Here is a 26,813-nt window from a genome sequence, read left to right on the forward strand (position 1 = left end):
AGGTTTTGAAGTGTATTTGAAATATTGTCCTATATAAATTGTATTATTTACTGATGGTCTTTAACTAGCCCCATAGGTATATCGACTGTCAAACCAAATTGACCATGAGCATTAAAATCGGGTCTTGTGCAGCTGCGCTGAAATGGATGATTACTTGGGTCCTGCCTGCTGTGGGCAGGGTTGAAATAAACCCAACCCAATTAAACTGTTACAGTACACTTTATTCTGTGACACCATTTTTTCCTAATTATCTCGCTAATCTCAGTTTTGGACGAGACTGACTTTATGACCAGAATTATCCCATTTACACTTTGTAGTCGATTTTTACACTACAAGAAATGTTTCTAATATTCCACATAGGTAGTTTTCTACTAGAGAGGGTGTTTATTGCCTTCATTTGCTCCTTAAAATGTGTTATCACAGGCCCTGGAACAAAGGCCCTTGTCTCTTAACACCTTTCACCCACAAATGAATCACTTCTAGTCTGTGAGAATCACATTTTAATTTGCTCATAGCTTTTGTGCTACTTGATTGACTCGAATACCACTTTGCCTACATCTCTACTTTGAGCTTTAATCTCAGAGTTTTCTTAACTCTTGAGAAATGCTGTGCTCACTTTTGCAGAGTACTATATGACATCATAGCGGCTCCAAGTCTGTGCACATAGTTCATATCAAATCTAAGTTTATTTGTCACCTGCACCGAATACAACAGGTGTAGACCTTACAGTGAAATGCTTACTTACAAGCCCTAACCAACAGTGCAATTTTTAAGTAAAAAATAGGTATTAGGTAAACAATAGATAAGTAAAGAAATACAAATTAAAAAAACTGTGAAATGACAGTGAAAATAACAGTAGCGAGGCTATATACAGGTGGTACCGGTACAGAGTCAATGTACGGGGGAACTGGTTAGTTGGGCTAATTGAGGTAATAGTACTGTAGGTATAGGTATAGTAGGTATAGGTATAGTTGTGAGAGTGAGCAGACAGAGACTAAATGTTTGAGGTAGATTTTCTTCATTTTTGAAACAGTTATAACAACTCTCTTTAGGTGTCAAACTTTCAGTGTACAGAAGTGTAATATCCCAGAAGAATAATACAGTAGACATTATTCTGAGGTACACCCTCCATATATGGAGTAAAATACAGATGATCACCTCAGTCCATTTACTCAGCAGTAACCTGAATGAACAGGAAAGCCTACCTCTTCATCAGCTATTTGACACTATTCCCATATAAATTTGATAAACCCAGAATGTATCTCTATACTTCATCATTTGACCTTACAAGCATGGTGTACGTCTATCGTTTGATAGTATTGATCAACATCAGAGAAATGAGAGGGGTGGTTAATGAAACAACTCAGATAGCGCATAAATGTGTGATACACTGTGCTCAATTATGTTACCATCATCCCACCAAGGACCTTTCCCTTTAGGTACTAGATTTACTTTATATGAAATTACCCCTTACAAACTAGTTTTATTACAATGTCTCTTTTATTACAAGCTCTTACCCCTTAAATAATGTCCTGATTTTAACACAGCCAATCAAGCCTGTACATTATATAAATCAGATTTGAACACAGCCAATCAAGCCTCCACATTCTATAAGTCAGCTTTTTACACAGCCAATCAAGCCTCTACATTATATAAGTCCGATTTTAACACAGCTAATCAAGCCTCTACATTTTACAACTCAGCTATTAACATATATTCTGTAAGCCAGGGGACTAATATGAAAACAAAGAGCTGACAGCCTACTCACAAAGTGAAGTCTTTCACAAAGGTGTTGATTACCTCTGTAAATTAGAAATGACCTACGGTACTAATCTTGAACAAGAGCCGACTTGATAAAATCAATTGATCAAAATCAATTAATGAATAATTGTGAATAATTCAGATGTTCTAACTTCCAACATTCCTCCTAGCATATCACAATACTATAAACCAGTGGAGGCTGCTGAGGGAAGGACAGCTCATAATAATGTCTGGAAAGGAGCGAATGGAATGGCATCAAACACATGGAACCCATGTGTTTGATGTATTTGATACCATTCCACACCAGCCATTGCCACAAGCCTGTCCTCCTAAATGAAGGTGCCACCAACCTCCTGTGCTATGAACTGGAAGTACAGTATGTGCTCACACCATGTTCTCTTGTTCACTCTCTCCTCAGATCCCCCAGGTGAGCTATGCCTCCACGGCTCCGGAGCTGAGCGATAACACGCGTTACGACTTCTTCTCCCGCGTCGTGCCCCCGGACACCTACCAGGCACAGGCCATGGTGGACATAGTTAAAGCCATGCGCTGGAATTACGTGTCCACAGTAGCATCAGAGGGTAACTATGGAGAAAGCGGTGTGGATGCCTTCATACAGAAGTCCCGTGAAGAGGGTGAGTCATCTCCATCTCTCCTGAACATTATTTTTCACTGTTCCACATGCATGTTGGGTCTAATTTAGAGAAATATGATGAATTATTGGCTCGTGCAATCAGAAACCTATTATGGCATCACATGGCTTCACAAATTGGTCAGGTATGGAAACTTACCGATGTTTTGTATCACTAACCTGATTACCTGTCTGATAAATGAGGTAGATTTGTATTGATGGGGGGAATATGCTTTTAAGTGGCAATGCTAAAGTTCTGTAGTTTATGGGCATGAAAAAGCTACATTTAGTTATATGGATACACCATTATCATGGTTGAATGTGGCATATTGCAATGAAACCAATCACTTAACCATTTACACTCGTGGGAATTGGCATATATGGACAGGGCTAAATTGAAATGTTTTTTACAGAAAATATTAAATGCCTAATCATTGTAGCTGTAACGGCGTTCCTCCTCCTCTTCATCCGAAGAGGAGGAGCAGGGATTGAACCAAAATGTAGCGTTTCGATTTGACATAATATTTATTTACAAAACGGAAAAACACGACAACACTTTAACAAACTACAAAACAATAAACGACGTAGACAGACCTGGACGACGAACTTACATGAAACACGAAGAACGCATGAACAGGAAAACTGACTACATAAAACGAACAAACGAACAAAACCGAAAACAGTCCCGTGTGGCGTAACATACACAGACACAGGAGACAACCACCCACGACAAACAAAGTGAAAACACCTACCTTAATATGATTCTCAATCAGAGGAGATGAAAACCACCTGCCTCTAATTGAGAACCATATCAGGTACCCAAAACCAACATAGAAACAGAAAACATAGACTGCCCACCCAAACTCACGTCCTGACCAACTAACACATACAAAAACTAACAGAAAACAGGTCAGGAACGTGACAGTAGCAATTGAAAGGGAACAGTTTGGAGATAATGGGAACATTTCTAGATCAAATGTGAGTAAATCTGAGACAAGACTGACTGAATCTAAACATTACTGTCAGATCCATGTGTATAGGTGGCAGGGAAGTCAGGCGCAGGAGAGTTAAACTGAGTGTAAATGGAGACTTTTAATAAATGTCCACTTAACATGCTCCAAACACGAAAATGTACATACATAAAATAAACATGGGTACGAGGACCCGTCGCGCACCTATACACCAATAAACAACAGTTGACATAAAACAATCTCTGACAAAGACATGAGGGGAAACAGAGGGTTAAATACACAAGAGGTAATGGATGGGATTGAAAACAGGTGTGTGGGAAGACAAGACAAAACCAATGGAAAATGAAAAATGGATCGATGATGGCTAGAAGACCGGTGACGTCGACCGCCGAACACCGCCCGAACAAGGAGAGGCAACGACTTCGGCAGAAGTCGTGACAGTACCCCCCCCTGACGCGCGGCTCCAGCAGCGCGTCGACACCGGCCTCGGGGACGACCCGGAGGGCGAGGTGCAGGGCGATCCGGATGGAGGCGGTGGAATTCTTTTAACATGGAAGGATCTAAAACGTCCTCCACCGGAACCCAGCATCTCTCCTCCGGCCCGTACCCCTCCCAGTCCACGAGGTACTGAAGGCCCCTCGCCCGACGTCTCGAATCCAAAATGGATCGAACAGAGTACGCCTGGACCCCCTCGATGTCAAGAGGAGGCGGAGGAACTTCACGCACTTCAGCCTCCTGGAGCGGGCCAGCCACCACCGGCCTGAGGAGAGACACATGAAACGAGGGGTTAATACGGTAATTAGTGGGCAGTTGTAACCTATAACATACCTCGTTCACTCTCCTCAGGACTTTAAACGGCTCCACAAACCGCGGACCCAGCTTCCGGCAGAGCAGGCGGAGGGGCAGGTTTCGGGTCGAGAGCCAGACCCTGTCCCCTGGTGCGAACACCGGGGCCTCACTGCGGCGACGGTCTGCGCCAATTTTCTGGCGCCTTATGGCGCGCTGAAGGTGGACGTGGGCTGCCTCCCAGGTTTCCTCAGCGCGCCGAAACCAATTGTCCACCGCAGGAGCCTCGGTCTGGCTCTGATGCCAAGGAGCCAGAACCGGCTGATACCCTAATACACATTGAAAAGGAGTGAGGTTAGTGGAGGAGTGACGTAGCGAGTTCTGGGCCATCTCTGCCCAGGGCACGAACTTCGCCCACTCCCCCGGCCGGTCCTGGCAATAGGACCGCAAAAACCTGCCCCACATCCTGGTTAACTCTCCACCTGCCCATTACTCTCGGGGTGAAAACCTGAGGTAAGACTAACCGAGATCCCCAGACGTTCCATGAACGCCTTCCAGACCCTTGATGTGAACTGGGGACCCCGATCAGACACTATATCCTCAGGCACCCCATAGTGCCGGAAAACGTGTGTAAACAGGGCCTCTGCAGTTTGTAAGGCCGTTGGGAGACCGGGCAACGGGAGGAGACGACAGGACTTCGAAAACCGATCCACAACGACCAGGATCGTGGTGTAACCCTGTGAAGGTGGAAGATCAGTCAAAAAATCCACCGACAGGTGCGACCACGGCCGTTGAGGAACGGGTAAAGGTTGAAGCTTACCTCTGGGCAGGTGTCTAGGAGCCTTGCACTGGGCGCACACCGAGCAGGAGGAAACATAAATCCTCACGTCCTTGGCTAAAGTGGGCCACCAGTACCTCCCATCAAGACAGCGCATCGTCCGACCTATCCCAGGATGACCAGAGGAGGGTGACGTGTGAGCCCAATAGATCAATCGGTCGCGGACAGCAGACGGAACGTACAGACGACCAGCTGGACACTCAGGAGGAGAGGGCTCTGCACGTGACGCCCGCTCAATGTCCGCGTCCAGCTCCCACACTACTGGCGCCACCAAACACGAAGCTGGGAGTATGGGAGTGGGATCCATGGACCGCTCCTCTGTGTCATACAGCCGAGACAATGCGTCTGCCTTGACGTTCTGGGAGCCTGGTCTGTAAGTAAGGGTAAACACAAAACGAGTGAAAAACATGGCCCACCTTGCCTGGCGAGGATTCAGTCTCTTCGCCTGCCGGGTGTACTCCAGATTGCGGTGGTCAGTCCAGATGAGAAAAGGGTGTTTAGCCCCCTCAAGCCAATGCCTCCACGCCTTCAAGGCTTGTACGACAGCTAACAGCTCCCGGTCCCCCACATCATAGTTTCGCTCCGCCGAGCTGAGCTTCTTCGAAAAGAAAGCACAGGGGCGAAGCTTCAGTGGCACACCCGAACGCTGAGTGAGCACTGCTCCTATCCCAGCTTCGGATGCGTCCACCTCCACTATGAATGGCAAAGAGGGATCCGGATGAGCCAACACAGGCACCGAGGTAAACAGAGTCTTCAGGTGTCCAAAAGCCCTGTTCGCCTCAGCCGACCACTGCAAGCGCACCGGGCCCCCCTTTAGCAGTGAGGTAATGGAAGCAGCCACCTGACCAAAACCCCGGATAAATCTCCGGTAGTAATTGGCAAACCCTAAAAAACGCTGCACCTCCTTTACCGTGGTTGGAGTCGGCCAATTACGCGCGGCTGTAATGCGGTCGCTCTCCATTTCCACTCCTGAAGTGGAAATCCGATGCCCTAGGAAGGAGATGGATTGTTGGAAGAACAAGCATTTCTCAGCCTTGACATATAGATCATGCTCCAACAGGCGACCAAGCACCCTGCGCACCAGGGACACATGCTCGGCGCGTGTAGCGGAGTATATCAGAATATCATCGATATACACCACTACACCCTGCCCATGCAGGTCCCTGAAGATCTCATCTACAAATGATTGGAAGACTGATGGAGCATTCATCAACCCATATGGCATGACAAGGTACTCATAATGACCTGAGGTGGTGCTAAATGCCGTCTTCCACTCATCACCCTTCCGAATACGCACCAGATTGTACGCACTCCTGAGATCCAATTTTGTGAAGAAGCGTGCCCCGTTCATTGACTCAATAACTGTATTTATCAGAGGTAACGGGTAACTATATTTCACCGTGATTTTATTGAGACATCGATAATCAATGCACGGGCGTAAACCGCCATCCTTCTTCTTCACAAAAAAGAAACTCGAAGAGGCTGGTGAAATGGATGGCTGAATGAACCCCTGACGCAGGGATTCAGAGATATATGTATCCATAGCCACCGTCTCCGCTTGCGACAGGGGATACACGTGACTCCTGGGATATGCAGCGTCTACCAGGAGATCTATCGCACAATCCCCCCGTCGATGGGGTGGTAATTGAGTCGCCTTCTTTTTACAGAAGGCGAGAGCCAAATCGGCATATTCAGGGGGAATGCGCACGGTGGAGACCTGATCCTGACTTTCCACCGTAGTAGCACCAACGGAAACCCCTAAACTATGAGCTAAATCTTTATTAATGAAATTCCCAGCTGCGCCTGAATCTACTAGCGCCTTATACTGGGAATGCAGGGGAAAATCCGGAAAAGTGACAGAGACAAACATTAGTGCGACAGAGGGCTCTGGATGAGAATGGTGCCTACTCACCTGGGGTGATGCCAGAGTGCCCTGCCTGCCTTCTCTATTCCCAGAGGAACCAACCCGGCACCGACCAGCAGTGTGATCTCTGCGACCATAGATGGTGCTCGAGCGGGAACCCCCTCCGGTCTCCCTGCGCACCATCCCTCCCAATTCCATAGGTTCGGGAGAGAGGGTGCGGGAGGATGGAACAACCAGACCCCGATCTAGACGTCCACGAGTAGCCAGCATGTTGTCCAGCCTGATGGACATGTCCACCAGCTGATCGAAGTTGAGGGTGGTGTCTCTACAGGCCAGCTCCCGACGGACGTCCTCGCATAGACTACAACGGTAATGGTCGATCAGGGCCCTGTCGCTCCATCCAGCGCTGGCAGCCAAGGTCCTAAACTCCAAAGCAAACTCCTGTGCACTCCTCGTCTCCTGCCTCAGATGATAGAGGAGCTCACCCGCCGCTCTGCCTTCGGATGGGTGGTCGAATACCTTCCGGAAATGGCGGATGAACTCCTCAAAATGGTCCAACGCCGCATCCTCCTCTCTACGCACAGCGCTGGCCCACTCCAGGGCTTTCCCGGTGAGGCATGAGATGAGGGCGTAACTCTTCTCACAGTCCGATGGTACTGGAGAGACCGTTGCCAGATACAAGTTCAGTTTTAGGAGAAAACCCTGGCAGCTGGCAGTATCTCCATTGTATCCCGTGGGTAGGGATAAATGGATTTTGTTATGTTCAGGAGGAGAAAAAGCGTTCGACGGAAATACCGGTTGTGGTGGTGGAGGCGCTGGAAAAACTCCCTGTCTCTCCAAACGATCCATATTCTGGACAATGCGATCCATGGCAGCGCTCAGACTGTCAATCTCCTTCGCTTGTTCCATGACGCGTTCCTCTACCTCCATGAGCGAAGTGTCTCCTCCTGCTGACTTCATAGTTATGGTCAGAGATTCTGTCAGATCCGTGTGTATAGGTGGCAGGGAAGTCAGGCGCAGGAGAGTTAAACTGAGTGTAAATGGAGACTTTTAATAAATGTCCACTTAACATGCTCCAAACACGAAAATGTACATACATAAAATAAACATGGGTACGAGGACCCGTCGCGCACCTATACACCAATAAACAACAGTTGACATAAAACAATCTCTGACAAAGACATGAGGGAAAACAGAGGGTTAAATACACAAGAGGTAATGGATGGGATTGAAAACAGGTGTGTGGGAAGACAAGACAAAACCAATGGAAAATGAAAAATGGATCGATGATGGCTAGAAGACCGGTGACGTCGACCGCCGAACACCGCCCGAACAAGGAGAGGCAACGACTTCGGCAGAAGTCGTGACAATTACACTGTTGATTTTATGTGCATTTTACATTTATTGTACTCTGAAAATACTCTGGATACCTTCAGTAACATAACAAGACTATTCCTGTAAAATGTGGGGTAGGTGCAACATAAGACCAAAAAAACGACAAGAGGACTAACTGGTGTCTTCAAGTGGCCACACACCTCTCCAAAGTGTGCACTGTCCCTAAGCAATTTCAATGCACTTTTATGACTCAAAGAAGTGTCATCAACTATAAGGTACTTTTTTGAGCTCTCCTAGCTGTGCCGTTGAGGAATTAGAGCTATCACACTTGTTGTTTTGTTTGGAGCACAACCCTGCATCCCCGCCATCACGCAGTTACAGTTTTGTTTACGCAATGCAATAACGGCCATTTTAAATCACAATCTGGGTCAGGTGGGCATAATTTGAAAGCTTGTTCTATTGCCAACATGGCTAGTTAAATAAAATACAATCTTACAGTGTTAAACTTTCACAAGGCAATTCAGAGAAACAGATTGTAATTTTGGTGAGCATAGAAAGGAGTCATGATTGCATTTAGATGTAATAAAACAAACACAGGCTCATTCTGTTCAGAACAACCAAGGGTATGACACTGTGTCATCTTGTAACTGTACATTAAACATAGTGACACAGTATCTGACATGAGTTTTATGATTTGGAATTGTGCACATTTGGACTCACGGCTGTTTGGCTTTCTTGTATGACATCAAAGCAATATTTATTATAATCCTCAATGTCTCATCATTCAAAATACCTTGAGTCATCTTGAATTACAGCATTTCCCTCACTCAGACAACAAAACATTTGCAAAAGTTGCCCAATTACCGGGAGGGATGGGGGCAACTTCTTGTCATGTGTGGTGCTCAAGTTCAGAACGGCTGTCAGTCAAAACCAATACAACGCTTTGAAGCGCAGAGCCAGAGCTCTGATGTCATGTATAGCATTTTATTGTACAGCCACTACGTTCCAAATCTGCCATTTTCAACCTGTATATGGGTACGTATGTAAAGGGCTACCATAGATGCCATGTTTGTACATAATGTTGCACTTTCATTTACCTAAGAGCCACTGGCTTGAAAGCGCAATCAATTGTTTGCTGCTAAATGATTCCATCTCTATGCAATGCAAACACTAACATAGATTGAATGGCACTTGACCCTTTATGTGTATAGCAGATGTCATGGTGAGAGACTGTCCTTGAATAATTGCTTTGTTCAAGGAACAGAACCAAACAAATCAGGGGAACTCATTGGGAATGACAATTTACCTTTTGAGTGCTTTTATCTCTGCAGTATTATTTGACTCAACGGCCTGCATCTACTTTGGAGGTGCTCAGGTATGGCATTATGCCACATTAGCTGTGTCTCCTTAGAAAGCATTAGAGGCAGAGAGGTCTGTAGTTTTCAGGGTAGTTCAAATGTTGTGACCCAGCTGAATTCAATTGAAAGGAAATGACAGTCATAAAAGACCTGTTCCATTTGAGCATTCCATCCACAGATCAAACAACAACTGTTAAATATAATAGTATTATACAACGGGTGGGTCTAATCCTGAATGCTGATTGGTTAAAAGCGGATTCCAGCCGTTGTCTATTATACAAGTTACCACCAGCTAAATCTATGACGTTATAATGCCTATTTACTCTGTTTCATCTGACTGTGCAATCCACTGTCTCATCAGCCCAGGCAGGGAAGTTATAAACTTCATCTCCACTATAAAAAGCATCTTGACATTATCTCACATTTCTTTTAGACTAACATTTAGTTTTCAACAACGGAGATTTGAATAAACCTTGAACTGTCTGTCTCTCCGACATTTGCAACATTGTTTCAAGATTCAAATTCAATCTCCAACTGTCCCTTAGTAATGAACGTATAGGGGTCGGGAGTCGGGACGAGAGAGAGAGGCAGGCAGCGTTTCTCAGCCAATCGAAATCATGAATCAGCTGGCATAATTTTATGGATATATACAAAGAAATGTAAATTGGAAAAAGGTCAAACGAAACGAAGTGCAGCTAGTTTGCAGTCTTTCCAGCTTCAGTTTGAAGTTATTGTGTTAGCTGTGTTTTTGGCTAGATCCTCTGAACAACAGTGTCCTAACGAGAGAGCACATTTTCTATACCAGGCAAAATTGTGCCTCATTAGCTCATTGCTAAGGATGTATCCAAATAAATGTCAGTAGAAAACGGCTTAAACAAATGCAGCTATTGTTGCTATTCTTTCTGCACTGTTTGACGTGACTGTAAGTTAACCGTAGTTGGATAGTTAGCAAGCAAGGGATACGAATGTTGCCAGCCAGTATGGCAATGGAACATTTAGACTGAACGACTGGGTCGCGTCTCTGCCAACCGAACCAATAGAAGGAACGATCAGCCGGCTTGGGTAGCAACCCTAGATTTGTTTCGGGACTATATTGTCAGGTTTTGGCCAGGACTGTTCAGGTTTTGGTCACTAGATGTCCCCATTGCACCTTTTTTGTACCTTTTGTTTTTCCTTGCTCTAATTATTGTTTGCACCTGTGTGTCGTTCCCTTGTTAGTATTTAAACCCTGTGTGTTCCTCAGTTCCTTGCTCAGTGTTTGTATGTTAGCACCCAGCCCCAGCCCAAGCCTTGTTCTGAACATATGATTCTCTTATTGGATTTTCCAGAGGTTCTCTGGTTTAGTTCTTGTGTATTTTTTGAGTAGTCTTTTGAGGTTTGTTTTTCCCTGCTGTTTTTACCACTTTGTGGAGTTTCTTTGTATTTTGGAGGATATCCATTTTGTGCTTCTTGGCTTTATGTTTGGACATTGTGGATTTAGATTCTTTGCCTGAAGATTTTGTTCTTTAATTAAACCACCATCTCTAGTACTGCTGTGTCTGCCTCATCTTCTGGGTTCTGACGATTATTAGTGACTGTTTCTCGCACCGGGTCCTGACAGAATTCTTGCAACATACTTTCAAATAATATCTGTTTTTCAGAGACCTGTATTTGAAAATCAAAGAAAATTGTTAGTTGAAACTCTATATAAACTACAGTATATTCGACTACCTCAACTATTTGAAAAGTTGGTATTTTCAAATAAACTTCAAAATACAACTATTTTCTGCACAGGTCTGGAAGGTGTTCTCACATTGCAGTAGTACAGCCATGCCTGGGACATTGTAAGGAATGACTGATTCTGTTTCTTTTTGTTTGCTAGCCATTCAACTCTGTCTCCCTGGCCTCAAATCTGCCCCAGGTTGATGGGTATTTGGCAGCTTAATCTTAAAATAAGTGGATACTGATATGTAACGTAATGCGCATGAATAATTCAAATATGGGGAGGCAAAACAGGTCAGTGCTTCTGAATGAATTATCCATGTTGATGAATGTATATCTTAATAGAAAACAGTAATTTATTTATTCACATTTTTCATAGAGGATAATTGTTTGTGTACATTGTCCCCCATGTGCACAAATGGCCTGTTGTGCGTGTGTATTTTGTCATTATTATGACTCTGATTCATGTGCAAATGAAGATTGTCCTTGTTTTTTTTTTTGTTTTTTTTTTTTAATTTTATCCCCTTTTCTCCCCAATTTTCGTGGTATCCAATCGCTAGTAATTACTATCTTGTCTCATCGCTATAACTCCCGTACGGGCTCGGGAGAGACGAAGGTCGAAAGCCATGCGTCCTCCGAAGCACAACCCAACCAAGCCGCACTGCTTCTTTAACACAGCGCGCCTCCAACCCGGAAGCCAGCCGCACCAATGTGTCGGAGGAAACACCGTGCACCTGGCCCCCTTGGTTAGCACGCACTGCGCCCGGCCCGCCACAGGAGTCGCTGGAGCGCGATGAGACAAGGATATCCCTACCGGCCAAACCCACCCTAACCCGGACGACGCTAGCCCAATTGTGCGTCGCCCCACGGACCTCCCGGTCGCGGCCGGCTGCGACAGAGCCTGGGCGCGAACCCAGAGACTCTGGTGGCGCAGTTAGCACTGCGATGCAGTGCCCTAGACCACTGCGCCACCCGGGAGGCCCTTAAGATTGTCCTTGTTGACACCACATCCTCTGTCAGCTTACGAGTGTCAGTGTCCTGAAATGGGCCAAATTTATCTTCAGCTTTCTGGCTAAACCAAAGCAATTTTTCCAATGGGATTGCAAAAGTGTTGATGAAGCGAAAATAAATCGGTATTGAGAAATAGCTAGAAAGTGAGCAAGCAAGAGAGAACTGAGAGGGAGAAGTAGAAGTGAGCATGTCTGCCCTGGAACTACAGTGGGCATAGCACAGCGTTGGGAATACAGTCAGCCCCGAGCAGGGAGCAGACCACACACGCTCAGCCTGACCTCTGACCCCCGCTGGGGCTGAATGTAATCACTACCGACATGCCTACTGCTCTCTGTGCCACTGCATCACTTTCCTCTGCCAGCGCCAAGCTGCAGCACATCATACTGTACTGAAACTATCTCTGGAGAGAGACCAGTGGCGGAGTGAGCGGAGGAGTGTCCCTGCAGAGCCCTCCTGCTTCTCCAGCTCAGTCCTGTGGAGCAGGAGTTAATATGAGGAGAGTTCAGCCGGCTCAGCGATTTATAGTTTGGAGCCCCTAGGTGGAGAGCACCATGGGGAGCCTCCAGAAAGGGAGTTCCAAGTATAGGCTACCATAGATTAGCCAAGATGGAGCTCATTTCTTGCAGGTTGAGCTCAGTTCAACTGAAGCAGCAACTTCCAAACTCACTTCATTTCACCGATAGACAGACAAAATGGTAGGTTAATGTACTGTAGCTTTTCAAGCATCTCTGTCCGAAAGTAAAAACACCATCTAGCTGCCAAGCCAACCTGCTGAACCATCATTATTACTTTGCTTCTTATTCACTGTTGCAACAGGAAGCAATCCAACACATCTATGAATACCCACCAAACCATGACATCTCCAATTAGCATTCCTCTCACCCAGCCCTGTGATGCTGAATTTTCCCTGTTGTGAGCACTCAACTTCAAAAGGTCCTTGCACTCCAAGTCTCCATGCGCCAGACCATTACACCCTGCACTTTAATGATATTGACAGCAGGGCCCTTTTCACTGATCCTTATAACAATCCAAACTACATTGTTTGTAGGATGTTATATTGAAGTCAGCATACTTTGGACTTGTCATTGTACTCAGAGTACATTGATACTGTAGATTATGTCACAAGGTATGTTGGTCTAACTCGAGGTAATAAAAAAATGCACCCCCTCCCCCATGTGAAAAATATTTTCACGTGATCCTCCCCCTGCAAAAAAAATTGCACACTCTCCCCTCTCGTACTGTAAAAAAAAAATCACACTCTTCCCCCTCATAAAATGAATTGTTATTTTATTTATTACAACCATAAATAACTGTAGCAATCCTGTGTTCATGAACGTGGATATCGATTTTACCACCTCAGCATGGTTTTGTGGCATAGTCAATGCCACACAGGGCTAACGGGGCATAAGGTTGAGGGTTCGCCAACCACCACGGAAGAGCTCACGATCAGATTCGGATGAAGACAATGATCATCTAGGGGAATCAGATTTTCAACATTTTGCTGCAATATTTATAATTATATAAAAATATTATGCAAAGAATTTTCCATAAACAGGTTTCTGTTCCAATGCACCACACACAACCAATAAACAACTTATAACTGCATACCGGTTACCAATTTTGAGCACTTATCATCATGGTTTGAGTTTCAACACCACAATCAAGTAGAGTATGTCAATCTTGACAAACAGAAAATATATCCCTCCCTACTCAGTATTTAAGGCTTGGTTTGACAATATCTGAATATCATTTGGATGCTGGAATTATATTGGAGTGGAGTGGATGAACGGGAGCAGGTAGCCTAAAGGAGACTTTTGAAGTAGCCTAATCAGATGAAAACATTGTGACTAGTTGTATTTATGCCACACATAAAAGGTAATAGACCTCTGTAAAAGAAAGAAAAAAAAACGTAATATGTTTTGATTAGAAAACTATTTCCCCTGAGTCAATACATGTTAGTCACGGTTGGCAGCGACTACAGCTGTGAGTCTTTCTGGGTAAGTCTCGAAGAGCTTTGTGCACCTGGATTGAACAATATTTGCACATTATTCTTTTTTAAATTCTTAAAGCTCTGTCAAGTTGGTTGTTGATCATTTCTAGACAGCCATTTTCAACACTTGCCAAAGAGTTTTAAGCCGATTTAAGTCAAAACTGTAACTAAGCTACTCAGGAACATTCAATGTCGTCTTGGTAGGCAACGCCAGTGTCTATTTGGCCTTGTGTCTTAGGTTATTTCCCTACAGAAAGGTGAATTTGTCTCCCCATGTCTGTTGGAAAGCAGACTGAACACAGTTGTCCTCTAGGACTTTCCCTGTGCTTAGCTCTATTCCATTTATTTTTATCCTAAAAAACTCCCTAGTCCTTGCCGATGACAAGCATACCCATAAAATGATGCAGCCACCACCATGCTTGAAAATCTAAAGCGTGGTACTCAGTGATGTGTTGTGTTGCCCCAAACATAACGCTTTATATTCAGGACTTAAAGTGAATTTCTTTGCCACAATTTTTGAAGTTTTACTTTAGTGCATGTTTTGGAATATGTTTTATTCTGTACAGGATTTCTTTTCACTCAGTTTTATCCTATCACACATTAAACTCTGTAACGGTTTCAAAGTCACCATTGGCCTCATGGTGAAATCCCTGAGCAGTTTCCTTCCTCTCCATCAACTAAATTAGGAAGGACGCCTGTATCTTTGTAGTGAATGGGTGTATTGATACGCCATCAAAAGTGTAATTAATAACTTCACCATGCTCAAACAGATATTCAATGTCTGCTTTTTAAAAATCTATCAATATGTGCCCTTCTCTGCGTGGCATTGGAAAAACGCCCCGGTCTTTGTGGTTGAATCTGTGTTTGACATTCACTGCTGGACTGAGGGACCGTACAGATAATTGTATGTGTGGGGTACAGAGATGAGGTAGTCATGAAAAAATCATGTTAAACACTATTATTGCACACAGAGTGAGTCCATACAACATATTACATGACTTGTTAAGAAGATTTCTACTCTTGAACTTATTTAGGCTTGCAATAACAAAGGGGTTGAATACTTATTGACTCAAGACAGTTCAGCTTTTCATTTTCAATGAATTTGTAAAAAAAAACATAATTCCACAGTAAAAAAAATGTTTGACCATTTTATACATTTTAAGGGTTGTGAATATTTTCTGAAGGCGACCGCTTATGTCTAGAGCCGGCCCTGTACAAAGCCTCCAGAGAGGCCCCCTTTCATCATAGAGGGAGTGGCCAGCCCAGAGATGGAGAGATGGAGGGATGTGGCCTCTCATTAATCAGCAAAACAGAGACAGAGGCAACACTGCTGGGCTTTATTTACTCTGTCCCACCACAGCCTAACCCCCCTGACAAGGTACACCGAGAGGGGCTGCGCCACATCACAATGTGGAAAATGCATAGTAAGTCCACCGTGCAAGTCAAAATGCTTAAGATCAGTTACTGTTACATAATGATTACAATGATTTGTCATGATACATGTTAGCATTATTGACTTTTTCACATGATATTCTTGACTTTCTATATATTTCTACACAGTCATTTTGATTGAAGCCGTTCACTCAGTTTGTAAAAAATATAATTTACATCTGTTTATTAACCATCTCAGATTCCTCCAACATCCCCACTGATGACTCTAATCCAATGTGTCTTGTAGCAATGTGTTTACTGTATGTAACTGGATTTGGAGTGTTAATTATTAGGCCGAGGGGTGGCAGTAATCAGCCTCTTGATGATCTGAGGCCTTTGAATAATGTGTCGTCTGGTGACTGGTGATCAGAAAGCTCCTCTGCCCAGCGTTAGGGATAAGCAGATTGCTGCTGTGACATGTAGTAACCCAACATCTCTATTAGACTGCTACTGCTGTGATATAGAGCGTCTTGTGCATTTGTCTTACTTGCCTTAGATGGTAGAATAAAACATCATTTGGAAGATGGCCAAAAATGTGCTGGAATGTATGGTGCAGCAAGTTAACTTTTTTTTTTTCAACTGAATGCCTTTTTTTGCGAAAGAGCCACAGTATGCCACTAAATTTAACATACAGTGGTTGTGGGTGGAATTTAGATTTAGATAGTTTGGTGAACCTTAGTAGTTCCATTAGAGTAACTTGTTTTTATATACAGGAGTATAGTGCTGTGTTATTGTGACTGGACAAACCTATGTCCTAGTCTAGAGGGGCTCTATCTGGACTATATACAGCTCAACTGAAAACCAGAGAGCAAGTTGTTTTCCCATTTCTGTTCCCAATCACAGTGTATCCCATTACACCCTGCAGGATATTGGTCAGGGTTCACAGTACATAAGGATTTCCACAGAGCTGCCGCAAACTATCTCGCCACCTGAAATGCAGCTTCTTCTCAGTGGTTCTGCTTTATAGAATCTATCTATACAGCTGTGGCTGTTTCATCAACAAAAGGACAGTTGGTTGGTAGTTTATTTGCTGAAAGGAGCCCAAGGCAAATATAAGCACATATAACCAGAGAGACTCACAGACACAGCAAACATTCACAAATGAAATGTGAAAAACAGGGAGGATGCGGCTCAAAGGTTAACTCACGAGCAAACGTCAATGTGAGGTAGCAATAATCGAAAGTGATGTAAGAGGGAGCTGGAATAATTCATGATATTGTGTCCACATACAGTACGTTAAATCTGTTGGATCTGGAGATGGTCTGCTAGTCCTTCTCCGTTGCCTCAGGATATCATCCGATCCCGGTGGCAATAAAACAGCTATCAAATCTGGCTAAGTGGAGAAAGGCCCACCTGGTCAACTTTATAATCCTGATTAGGCTACATTTATGTGCTTGAATTTATTATTGTGGAAATAATTTACTCATTCTCTCTATGGACCTATGATGTTATTTTGACGCGGCACAATGTGTCACGTCTTCAACATACATAATGGACTGTGTGTGTGGGCATTCGTTTGTAAACAAAGTCACTGTGTAAACATTGTTAATAAGGCAGGTGAGGTTGAATCCCAGCCTCTGTCCTTAGGCTCTGTAAGATCATTTATAGCATATTGTTTGCGTGCCTTATATGAGACAAAAGCCCCTTATACGTCGACACACCTTAAATCAAAGCCATCATTCTTACTTTGTCTCTGCAGTCTTCTTGCAAATTGCCATTTCAGAAACCTTTCTTTGGCATGCTTTGTCACTTGATTGTATGTGCTGCAGTTTGGGCTGCAGGGTGATTTGCAAGCATATAACTCATTGGTTACTCTCTGTGTCTCAACCTCTTTCTCTCTCTCTCTCTAATGGAATTTTTAAGGATACAAATTCAGAGTCTGACAGGTTGCTCACGCAGCTGTTGATAGCACTCTGTCTCTGAGAGGGCTGCCTCAGTTACTTAACACCGCTTGAGAAATGTGAATAATAGCATTATTTTACACTGACTCATGTTGCCTTAATACCACATTATATGCTACTTATCAAACACAGATAGAGTTGAAGTCAGAAGTTTACATACACCTTAGCCAAATACATTTAAACTCAGTTTTTGTCACGCTTCTTCTACAATTGAACCCAGAAGCAGACCAGGACAAGGAGAGTAAGACGAAGGTGAGTATTTATTTACAAGTTTAAATGTAGTGATAGAAAAATCCAAGTGGCGGAGCGGGCAGCGGAGGTGAGTTGATGGGATTGAATAGGCAGATCCAAGGAAGTAACTGAAGTCACCGACGACCAGGTAGGGATGGGATGAGTGTTCCGGGTGAATGACTGTAGACAGAAAAAACGGCGGTGAGTTCAAGGCAAGCAAGACCTACAAAACAACAAAACAAACTATCAAACTGGAGGCTGATACGCTGGCACAACATACTGTTCATGGCTAACGATCCGGCAGTGAATGGATGTCAGGTCAGCGCTTATGAAGTGGAGGGGTGATGATCAGGACCAGGTGTGCAGATAGCTGATGGGATACAGGTGCGGGTACTCAGAGATCTTCCAACTAGCTACGTCGCCCGGCAACCAGACAGGGTGCGTTCCAGGACACCGGAAAAAACACTCCAGGACAGAACACAGGAAAAAACAGACTCAGGAAGCGGGATTCGTGACAGTACCCCCCCTCCGACGAACGCCACCGGGCGTACTACCCGGAGCGCCAGGGTGGAGGCGGTAGAAGTCACGAAGCAGGTCAGCATCAACGATCTGACGCCGAGGAATCCAACTCCTCTCCTTAGGACCATATCCTTCCCAATCCACGAGATACTGGAATCCTTGACCCCGCCGTCTGGAGTCCATGATGCGGCGCACCGTGTAGGCAGGACCACCTCCGATCATCCGAGGAGGAGGACGAGGAGGAGGACGAGGAGAAGGACGAGGAGAAGGAGGCAACCCCGTGACCAATTCCAGAGCCAGATGCGACCAAGGTCGCCGGGGAATAGGTAGGGGGTGAAGAAGTCCAGAGCTGGGCCGATTGGTACTCTTATTCTGCGCACAAACAGGACAAGCGGCAACAAACCTCCGGGTATCTTTTCCCATGGCAGGCCACCAAAATCGTCTGCGCAGTAGCGCCATAGTCCGAGCAACGCCAGGGTGACAAGCTATCTTGCTGGCGTGGAGCCACTGAAGGACAGCAGGACGGACCGACTCAGGCACGAACAACCGACCGGGTGGACCGTTACCGGGGCCGGGCTGCGTCCGAAGGGCCGCCATCACATCCTCCTCAATCCTCCATGTAACGGCTCCCACGACAAAGTTCTGGGGAAGAATCGTCTCAGTCTTGACCCCACTCTCCTCCGTCTTGGAGAACATCTGGGACAAGGCGTCCGCCTTGCCGTTCTTCGACCCAGGTCGGTGGGGAGGAAGTGACAGAGCCTTCTGCTTACTGAACACTTCACCCAAATCGTGATAGGTTTCTGGAACCAGGGACAAATCAGGGGGAGCAGACTCACTGACCTGACTGAGAACAGCATGAGAACAGGCAGTCCTAAGGCAGTTAGCATGACACTCAATGCTCCAACTAGTTACCTTACCCGTCACCCAATCAAACGAGGGATTGTGTTCTCTCAGCCAGGGGTAACCAAGAACCAGAGGAACATGGGGCGAAGGCAAAATGAAAAAAGAAATAACCTCTGAATGATTCCCCGACAACAACATCTTAACCGGTTCAGTCCTCGTAGTGATCCGTGCCAAACTACTGCCGTTCAGAGTGGTTGCTTCAATGGCTTCCGGTAATTGTTCCTTGGAAAGCCCCAGCTGTTCCACCAAGTCGGCATCAATAAAGCTGCCATCGGCACCTGAATCGATAAAAGCGTTCATCGCTAAACTCTGATTCTTATTCATGAGGGTCGCAGGAAAACGGGGTCTGACAGGGTTCTTGGAAGGTTGAAACTGGCTCGCTAAAAGTCCTCCCACACTTAGCGAGCCGGGCAGTTTAACGGACGCTGAGGACAAGCGGAGATGTAATGTCCCGAGCTACCACAGTAGAGGCAGCTGTTGGTCTCACGTCTACGTTGGCGCTCATCCTTAGTTAACCGGTACCGCCCCACTTGCATGGGTTCAGGATCTGGCGGCAAGACACCTCCACTAATCCCGTGTGGAGAATAATGATCCACACGTTCCGGTCCACCTCCTGACCCGAATGGTAACCGAGTAGCTGATTGATTGGACGGACCCCACTGCTTCTCCCTCCTCTCTCGGACTCTATTATCCACCCGAATAGATAATTTGACCAAACTGTCCAGGTCACTAGGCTCTGGATAGGAGATCAGCTCCTCCTTGAGTTGCTCCGACAACCCCTGGTAAAAAGCCGCTTGTAGTGACTCCTCATTCCACCCACTCTCCACAGCCAATGTCCGAAACTCAATCACAAAGTCTGCCACGCGACGAGCTCCTTGGCGAAGAGAGAACAAACGCTTATCTGCGTCCTTACCTCGGACTGGATGGTCAAAAAGCTTTCTCATCTCTGCTGTGAACTCCTGGTATGACGCCATGCAGGTGTCCTGTTGTTCCCAAACAGCTGAAGCCCATTCCAGAGCTCTACCACGCAGCAGTTCAATAACAAAAGCTATCCTAGCCTTATCTGTGGCGTAAGAGTAGGGCTGCAGATCAAAAACTAAACCACACTGCATAAGAAATGAACGGCATCCTCCCAAATCCCCTTCGTATTTATCAGGCGTCGGAACATTGGGCTCACGGAAGGAAACAGCTCCAGGAGCGGCAGGTGAGAGGGGTGAAGCAGGTGGTGGATGATCCGCCGGCAAACTGAGCCGAGCCTGGATACTCGTCAGACTAGCAGAGAAGTTCTGAACCGAAAACGCTAACTCCTGTAGCGCCGTACTGTGTTGTCCCAATATCTTCTCCTGATTGGAAATGGCATGGCAAACGGAGTCCAGGTCCGCTGGGTTCATGTTTGGCCGGATCGTTCTGTCACGCTTCTTCTACAATTGAACCCAGAAGCAGACCAGGACAAGGAGAGTAAGACGAAGGTGAGTATTTATTTACAAGTTTAAATGTAGTGATAGAAAAATCCAAGTGGCGGAGCGGGCAGCGGAGGTGAGTTGATGGGATTGAATAGGCAGATCCAAGGAAGTAACTGAAGTCACCGACGACCAGGTAGGGATGGGATGAGTGTTCCGGGTGAATGACTGTAGACAGAAAAAACGGCGGTGAGTTCAAGGCAAGCAAGACGTACAAAACAACAAAACAAACTCTATCAAACTGGAGGCTGATACGCTGGCACAACATACTGTTCATGGCTAACGATCCGGCAGTGAATGGATGTCAGGTCAGCGCTTATGAAGTGGAGGGGTGATGATCAGGACCAGGTGTGCAGATAGCTGATGGGATACAGGTGCGGGTACTCAGAGATCTTCCAACTAGCTACGTCGCCCGGCAACCAGACAGGGTGCGTTCCAGGACACCGGGAAAAACACTCCAGGACAGAACACAGGCAAAAACAGACTCAGGAAGCGGAATTCGTGACAGTTTTTCACAATTCCTGATATTTAATCCTAGTAAAAATTCCCTGTCTTAGGTCAGTTAGGATCACCACTTTATTTTAAGAATGAGAAATGTCAGAATATTAGTAGAGAGAATGATTTATTTCAGGTTTTATTTCTTTCATCACATTCCCAGTGGGTCAGAAGTTTACATACACTCAATTAGTATTGGCAGCATCGCCTTTAAATTGTTTAACTTGGGTCAAGCTTTTCGTGTAGCCTTCCACAAGCTTCCCACAATAAGTTGGGTGAATTTTGGCCCATTCCTCCTGACAGAGCTGGTGCAACTGAGTCAGGTTTGTAAGGCCTCTTTGCTCACACACGCTTTTTCAGTTCTGCCCACAAATGTTCTATGGGATTGAGGTCAGGGCTTTGTGATGGACATTACAATACCTTGACTGTGTTGTCCTTAAGCCATTTTGCCACAACTTTGGAAGAATGCTTGGGGTCATTGTCCATTTGGAAGACCCATTTGCGACCAAGCTTTAACTTCCTGACTGATGTCTTGAGATGCTGCTTCAATATATCCACATCATTTTCCTGCCTTATGATGCCATCTATTTTGTGAAGTGCACCAGTCCATCCTGCAGCAAAGCACCCCCTCAACATGATGCTGCCACCCCCGTGGTTCACGGTTGGGATGGTGTTCTTCGGCTTGCAAGCCTCCCCCTTTTTCCTCCAAACATAACTATGGTCATTATGGCCAAACAGTTCCATTTTTGTCTCATCAGACCAGAGGACCTTTCTCCAAAAAGTACGATCTTTGTCCCCATGTGCAGTTGCAAACCGAAGTCTGGCTTTTTTATGGTGGTTTTGGAGCAGCGGCTTCTTCCTTACTGAGGGGGCTTTCAGGTTATGTCTATATAGGACTTGTTTTACTTTGGATATAGATACCTTTGTACCCGTTTCCTCTTGCATCTTCACAAGTTCCTTTGCTGTTGTTCTGGGATCGATTTGCACTTTTCGCACCAAAGTACGTTCCTCTCTAGGAGACAGAACGCGTATCCTTCCTGAGCGGTATGACAGCTGCGTGGTCCCATGGTGTTTATACTTGCATACTCTTGTTTGTACAGATGAACGTGGTACCTTCAGGCATTTGGAAAGGATGAACCAGACTTGTGGAGGTCTACAATTTTTTTCTGAGGTCTTGGCTGATTTCTTTTGATTTTCCCATGATGTCAAGCAAAGAGGCACTGAGTTTGAAGGTAGGCCTTGAAATTCATAGACAGGTACACCTCCAATTGACTCAAATGATGTCAATTAGCCTATCAGAGGCTTCTAAAGCCCTGACATAGTTTTCTGGAATTTTCCAAGCTGTCTAAAGGCACAGTCAACTTAGCGTATGTAAACTTCTGATCCACTGGAATTGTGATACTATGAATTATACGTGAAATAATCTGTCTGTAAACAATTATTGGAAAAATTACTTGCGCCATGCACACAGTAGATGTCCTAACCGACTTGCCAAAACTATAGTTTGTTAACAAGAAATTTGTGGAGTGGTTGAAAAATGAGTTTTAATGACTCCAACCTAAGTGTATGTAAACTTCCGACTTCAACTGTATATGCATAAGCTTAGAATAAGAACTGAATTGGTACAGTATGAGGCTGAATGGTAGTTCAGTATCATTGCTTCATTGTGACAGCTGAGGGAATGATCAGGGTCTGGTGACTCCCCAGCTTTATATAGTCAGACTAGGGGATCCAGGTTATTCATTATGGGAGTAACGTTCCCCATGATGTGCTCAATGGTGTTATAATCATGCAATTTGTATTTTATGACCAAGAGTTGGCTCTGTGGATCATGTGTTTTACAGTGGTTAAAAATGCATGGTGTACATGTATGTTTTATGTTGAGGAACAGATTCCATGTTTCAAGGGGTTAAAACCTCTATGGGATCGGTGTCCCTATACCGGGACAGTTGTTGCTAATGTGACTAGAATGACGATGCAAGTATCATCCAACTTTCCAGGACATAGACATGTCTTATATGTGCAGAAAGCTTAAATTCTTCTTAATCTAACTGCACTGTCCAATTTACAGTAGCTATTACAGTGAAAAAATACCATGCTATTGTTTGAGGAGAGTGCACAACAACAAAACACTTTTAACACGGTACTTGGTTTGATAGATTCACCTCTGAAGGTAAATAATGTACTTACATTCAGTAATATTGCTCTGATTTGTCATCCTGAGGGTCCCAGAGATAAAACGTAGCATAGTTATGTTTGATAAAATACCTTTTTATATTCAAATGTAGGAACTGGGTTCTAAAGTTTGAACCCCTGCTGTTTCAAATGGTATCAAGAATTTGCATATCCTTGCTTCAGGTCCTGAGCTACAGGCAGTTAGATTTGGGTATTTTCATTTTTAGGCGAAAATTGAAAACAAGGGTATGATACTTAAGAGGTTTTAATACATGAGGCCAAGGAAATATGATATTGCCTTGGCATTGCTCACCAAAGGCGCTGAACATTCCCAACACAGCTCTTTTCAGAATTATTAAGTAAAATGGCAAAGGGGTCATTTCCAGAGGGCCAAGGAGTCTCTAATAAGACGTGAGCTTAGAGCAGTTTTTCAACAATAGTGGTCACGGTGGACAAAATGAAACACCATACAGAGCAGAGAACAGATCACTACATTGACGACAGCCTTGCTTTCCGAGGTCACAAAGCTGAAATTTCATTAGTGCAGTGCACAGGAGCGGTGCGTGGGTAAAATCACTGGGGAAGCCAAGCCAGGAAGAAAAGCCATATTACAACCTATGTGTTGTGATATTTGTTGTCCTAGGCTACCTGGCTAAAAAGCTTGCTCTTTAGCCTAACTTCCTTTCATGGGAAAATATGTGCAAGGCCAGTTAACTTAGTTAACATTAGCCTACTCCATCTAGCTACATATTGAGCTTCCATCCTCTCAGGCCAGGGGCACAATGTATGAATTTATGGTTGATCCGAATCGTTGGCCAGCACGGAGAACTAAGTAAAACCAAAAGTCCAAATCTCTATCTCCATTCATGGCTAATTGAGAAAAGGGATGATTTTTGCTAGCTAGCTATCCACCGGAGAGAAACGGCACAACATGGGCCGGTGTTTCGCGCGCTCAGATGCGTTCTCCGGTGAGATACATTCAGCCTCTTGCGAATTGAAGGAAAATTATGAAAGCAGAGAGATGTCATTTTTGAGGGGCTGACTGGCTTCCTTTGGCATCCACGAGTACACGCAACTGGCAGTGCAAGCATATCACATTGAAAACGTTATTTTATCCCTGGTTCGTCTCTAGCGAATATACTTTGCAATATGACTCCAGCCCCCCTTTATCCATCAGGAATATTTAAACATACGCATGACAGGCAGTGAGAAATGGCCATGTACTGTACAACGTCTCTACGGGGTCTATAGGTGCAGCCAGGGATCATTGCTCAACATGGTAATGAGAGGGTACTACAGGTTTAGGGTCTTAATTTGATCACTCTTTTGTTGCTGAGAATTTGCAAGAAATGCAGATGAGCTTAGTGATTTACATAAATTCACTGAAAACCCACTAACAGGTGGTTATATCATCAGTATTACACTTTTCATGTAACCTACGTTTGGCCAGCTAATAGCATAACCACCGATCAAGAAACATTATGGACTAAACATTTAAATCCAGACCCACAGCATTATTTTGCTGTAACAAAATAGGTCAAATTAAGATCCTACAACTGTATCTGAACAAGAGGAGGAGGGTCATAAGATTGTATCTTCTTGCCTTGTGAACTATAATGAACCAGGCCTCCCATCAGAAGATGGTTAGAGATAAGGAGCCAAAGGATCCTGTGGTTCAAGTGGCAAAGATATAGTGGCCCATCTAATATCTTTCCATATTTAGCCCATTTCCTTGTTTCTGTAGGAGGAAGATTCAAACCAATTACATCTGCCTCTGTGCCTTGGGCAGGCAGGTGTGATGCTAGAGGGTTGCAAGGAAAGATATATGATTAGAGCTGAATCTTGGCCAACAGCTATACCCCACATATACACACACGCACACAGATGTACTCACACATGCACATCTAGCACTGAATAATCCTGGAATTCCATTACCCCCTGTGCACGGATGCACAAGTGAACAGGTGCAATAATCTGTTATAATTAGATCAAATTAACCCTGAATATGCTACCATACAAGACTATCTGTAATAACAATATACGTTGTGGTGGGGAAGCTGTTAGTTAAAGTCTAATAGTCTGTCTAAAAATGGACTAGGGGGAAGAGGGGGCTTTGAGCATTGATTGAGGTTGAGCCTGACCCCTGCTGATTCCATCCGTCAGCACAAAGGTGACAAACATCCTCAACAGCTGTGCAGAGACAGTGTCAGCCAAATTACTCCCACACACAATAACCGGGTTATACTGCCACACAAATGCAATAGCCATTGATTAAAAGCCTGGTAAAGAAAAATGGATAGTATTTTTTCTTCTGAGGGGGTTAGGGAAAAACCATTTAATTGTGGGTGTGTTTAAGATTTGGGAATGTAAATCTAAACCATTATGCCAGATACATAGTATTTACCATAAATTGTATTTTTAGTATTTATAATATTTACTACTGACCTTATAGTAGTCAGAATAGATATAGAACCCTGATATAGGGTCTAAAGTAGTCAGGGCAACCAAAGTGGGTACTCAACCCATTGATGAATGGTTTTATTGTTCCATAATGAAATCAATACCAAAACAAGGTGTTCCTCTCACACTGTGTGTGACACCTATAGATGGTTGGATGCAGCTATACAACTATAATGTGTGAAAGTAATGACAAAAGGACTATTTCTCCCACAAGAGAGATCCGCATCAATATTTCAGAACTCATTTAGTGAACCTGAGGCTTCCCGTGGTGAACAGCCCAATGTAATTGTCCAATAGAGCACTATTATACAGCTGCATATCAATGTGGGAGGCAGGTTATTTCAAGTTCTAGGGCCAACTGAAACTTTTTATGATTGACATGTGGAGCAACAAGGAGGTCAGTGGAGGAAGACAGGGCAGAGTGATAGCAGGGAGATTTATTATGCAAATATTAGCTCTGAGGGCAGTGTCCCTTTGGCATGACAGGAATGTCAAGAATGAGAGTGATGATTAGAACACTTCCCTTCAACAGAGACTTTACTAAGCAAAATATCCAAAGGACTTTTGGATATTATTACTGTCTGTGACACATAGTCAATTTCACATTCTCTCCCAAATTCTCAGAAATGTTTTTCTTCATTTTGTAGTGCCAGGTGCTTTGTAGTGCAGGTGGTTTTAAAATGAGAGATCATTTCCACCTGCTTGGAATAATAATTCTGGATTATGCCTAAAATGGTTAATACGTCAATATTAGCATGAAATTGCCTAATTAGTCAGTAAATCATTGTACATTAGCATCTAGTAAAATTATAATTTTATGTATGTCTTACTACCCTGTAAGATATAGTTCATTTAGATTAACATACATTTAGATACGCAAGATTTAATTCAGCACAAAAAGAAAGAAGGATCCCAAAATCATATACTGTACTACAAGGGGAAGAATTCCAATAGGTCGTTGAAGAGAGGAGTGAATGAACCTCTCCTCCACT

The 26,813-nt window shown here is 44.4% G+C and overlaps 1 protein-coding gene across 1 annotated transcript in view; it reads left to right on the forward strand.

Annotated features, from left to right (window-relative positions):
• Positions 1-26,813, forward strand: part of LOC120058622 (metabotropic glutamate receptor 4-like) — a 241,552-nt gene that overhangs the window by 90,509 nt on the left and 124,230 nt on the right. Inside the window, exon 2 of the mRNA XM_039007381.1 lies at positions 2,180-2,396. Coding sequence (XP_038863309.1) covers positions 2,180-2,396 — 217 coding nt within the window. The remainder of the gene's footprint in view (positions 1-2,179; positions 2,397-26,813) is intronic.

The sequence above is a fragment of the Salvelinus namaycush genome, chromosome 14 (assembly GCF_016432855.1).
Source record: "Salvelinus namaycush isolate Seneca chromosome 14, SaNama_1.0, whole genome shotgun sequence".
In the NCBI taxonomy this organism is placed as follows: domain Eukaryota; kingdom Metazoa; phylum Chordata; class Actinopteri; order Salmoniformes; family Salmonidae; genus Salvelinus; species Salvelinus namaycush.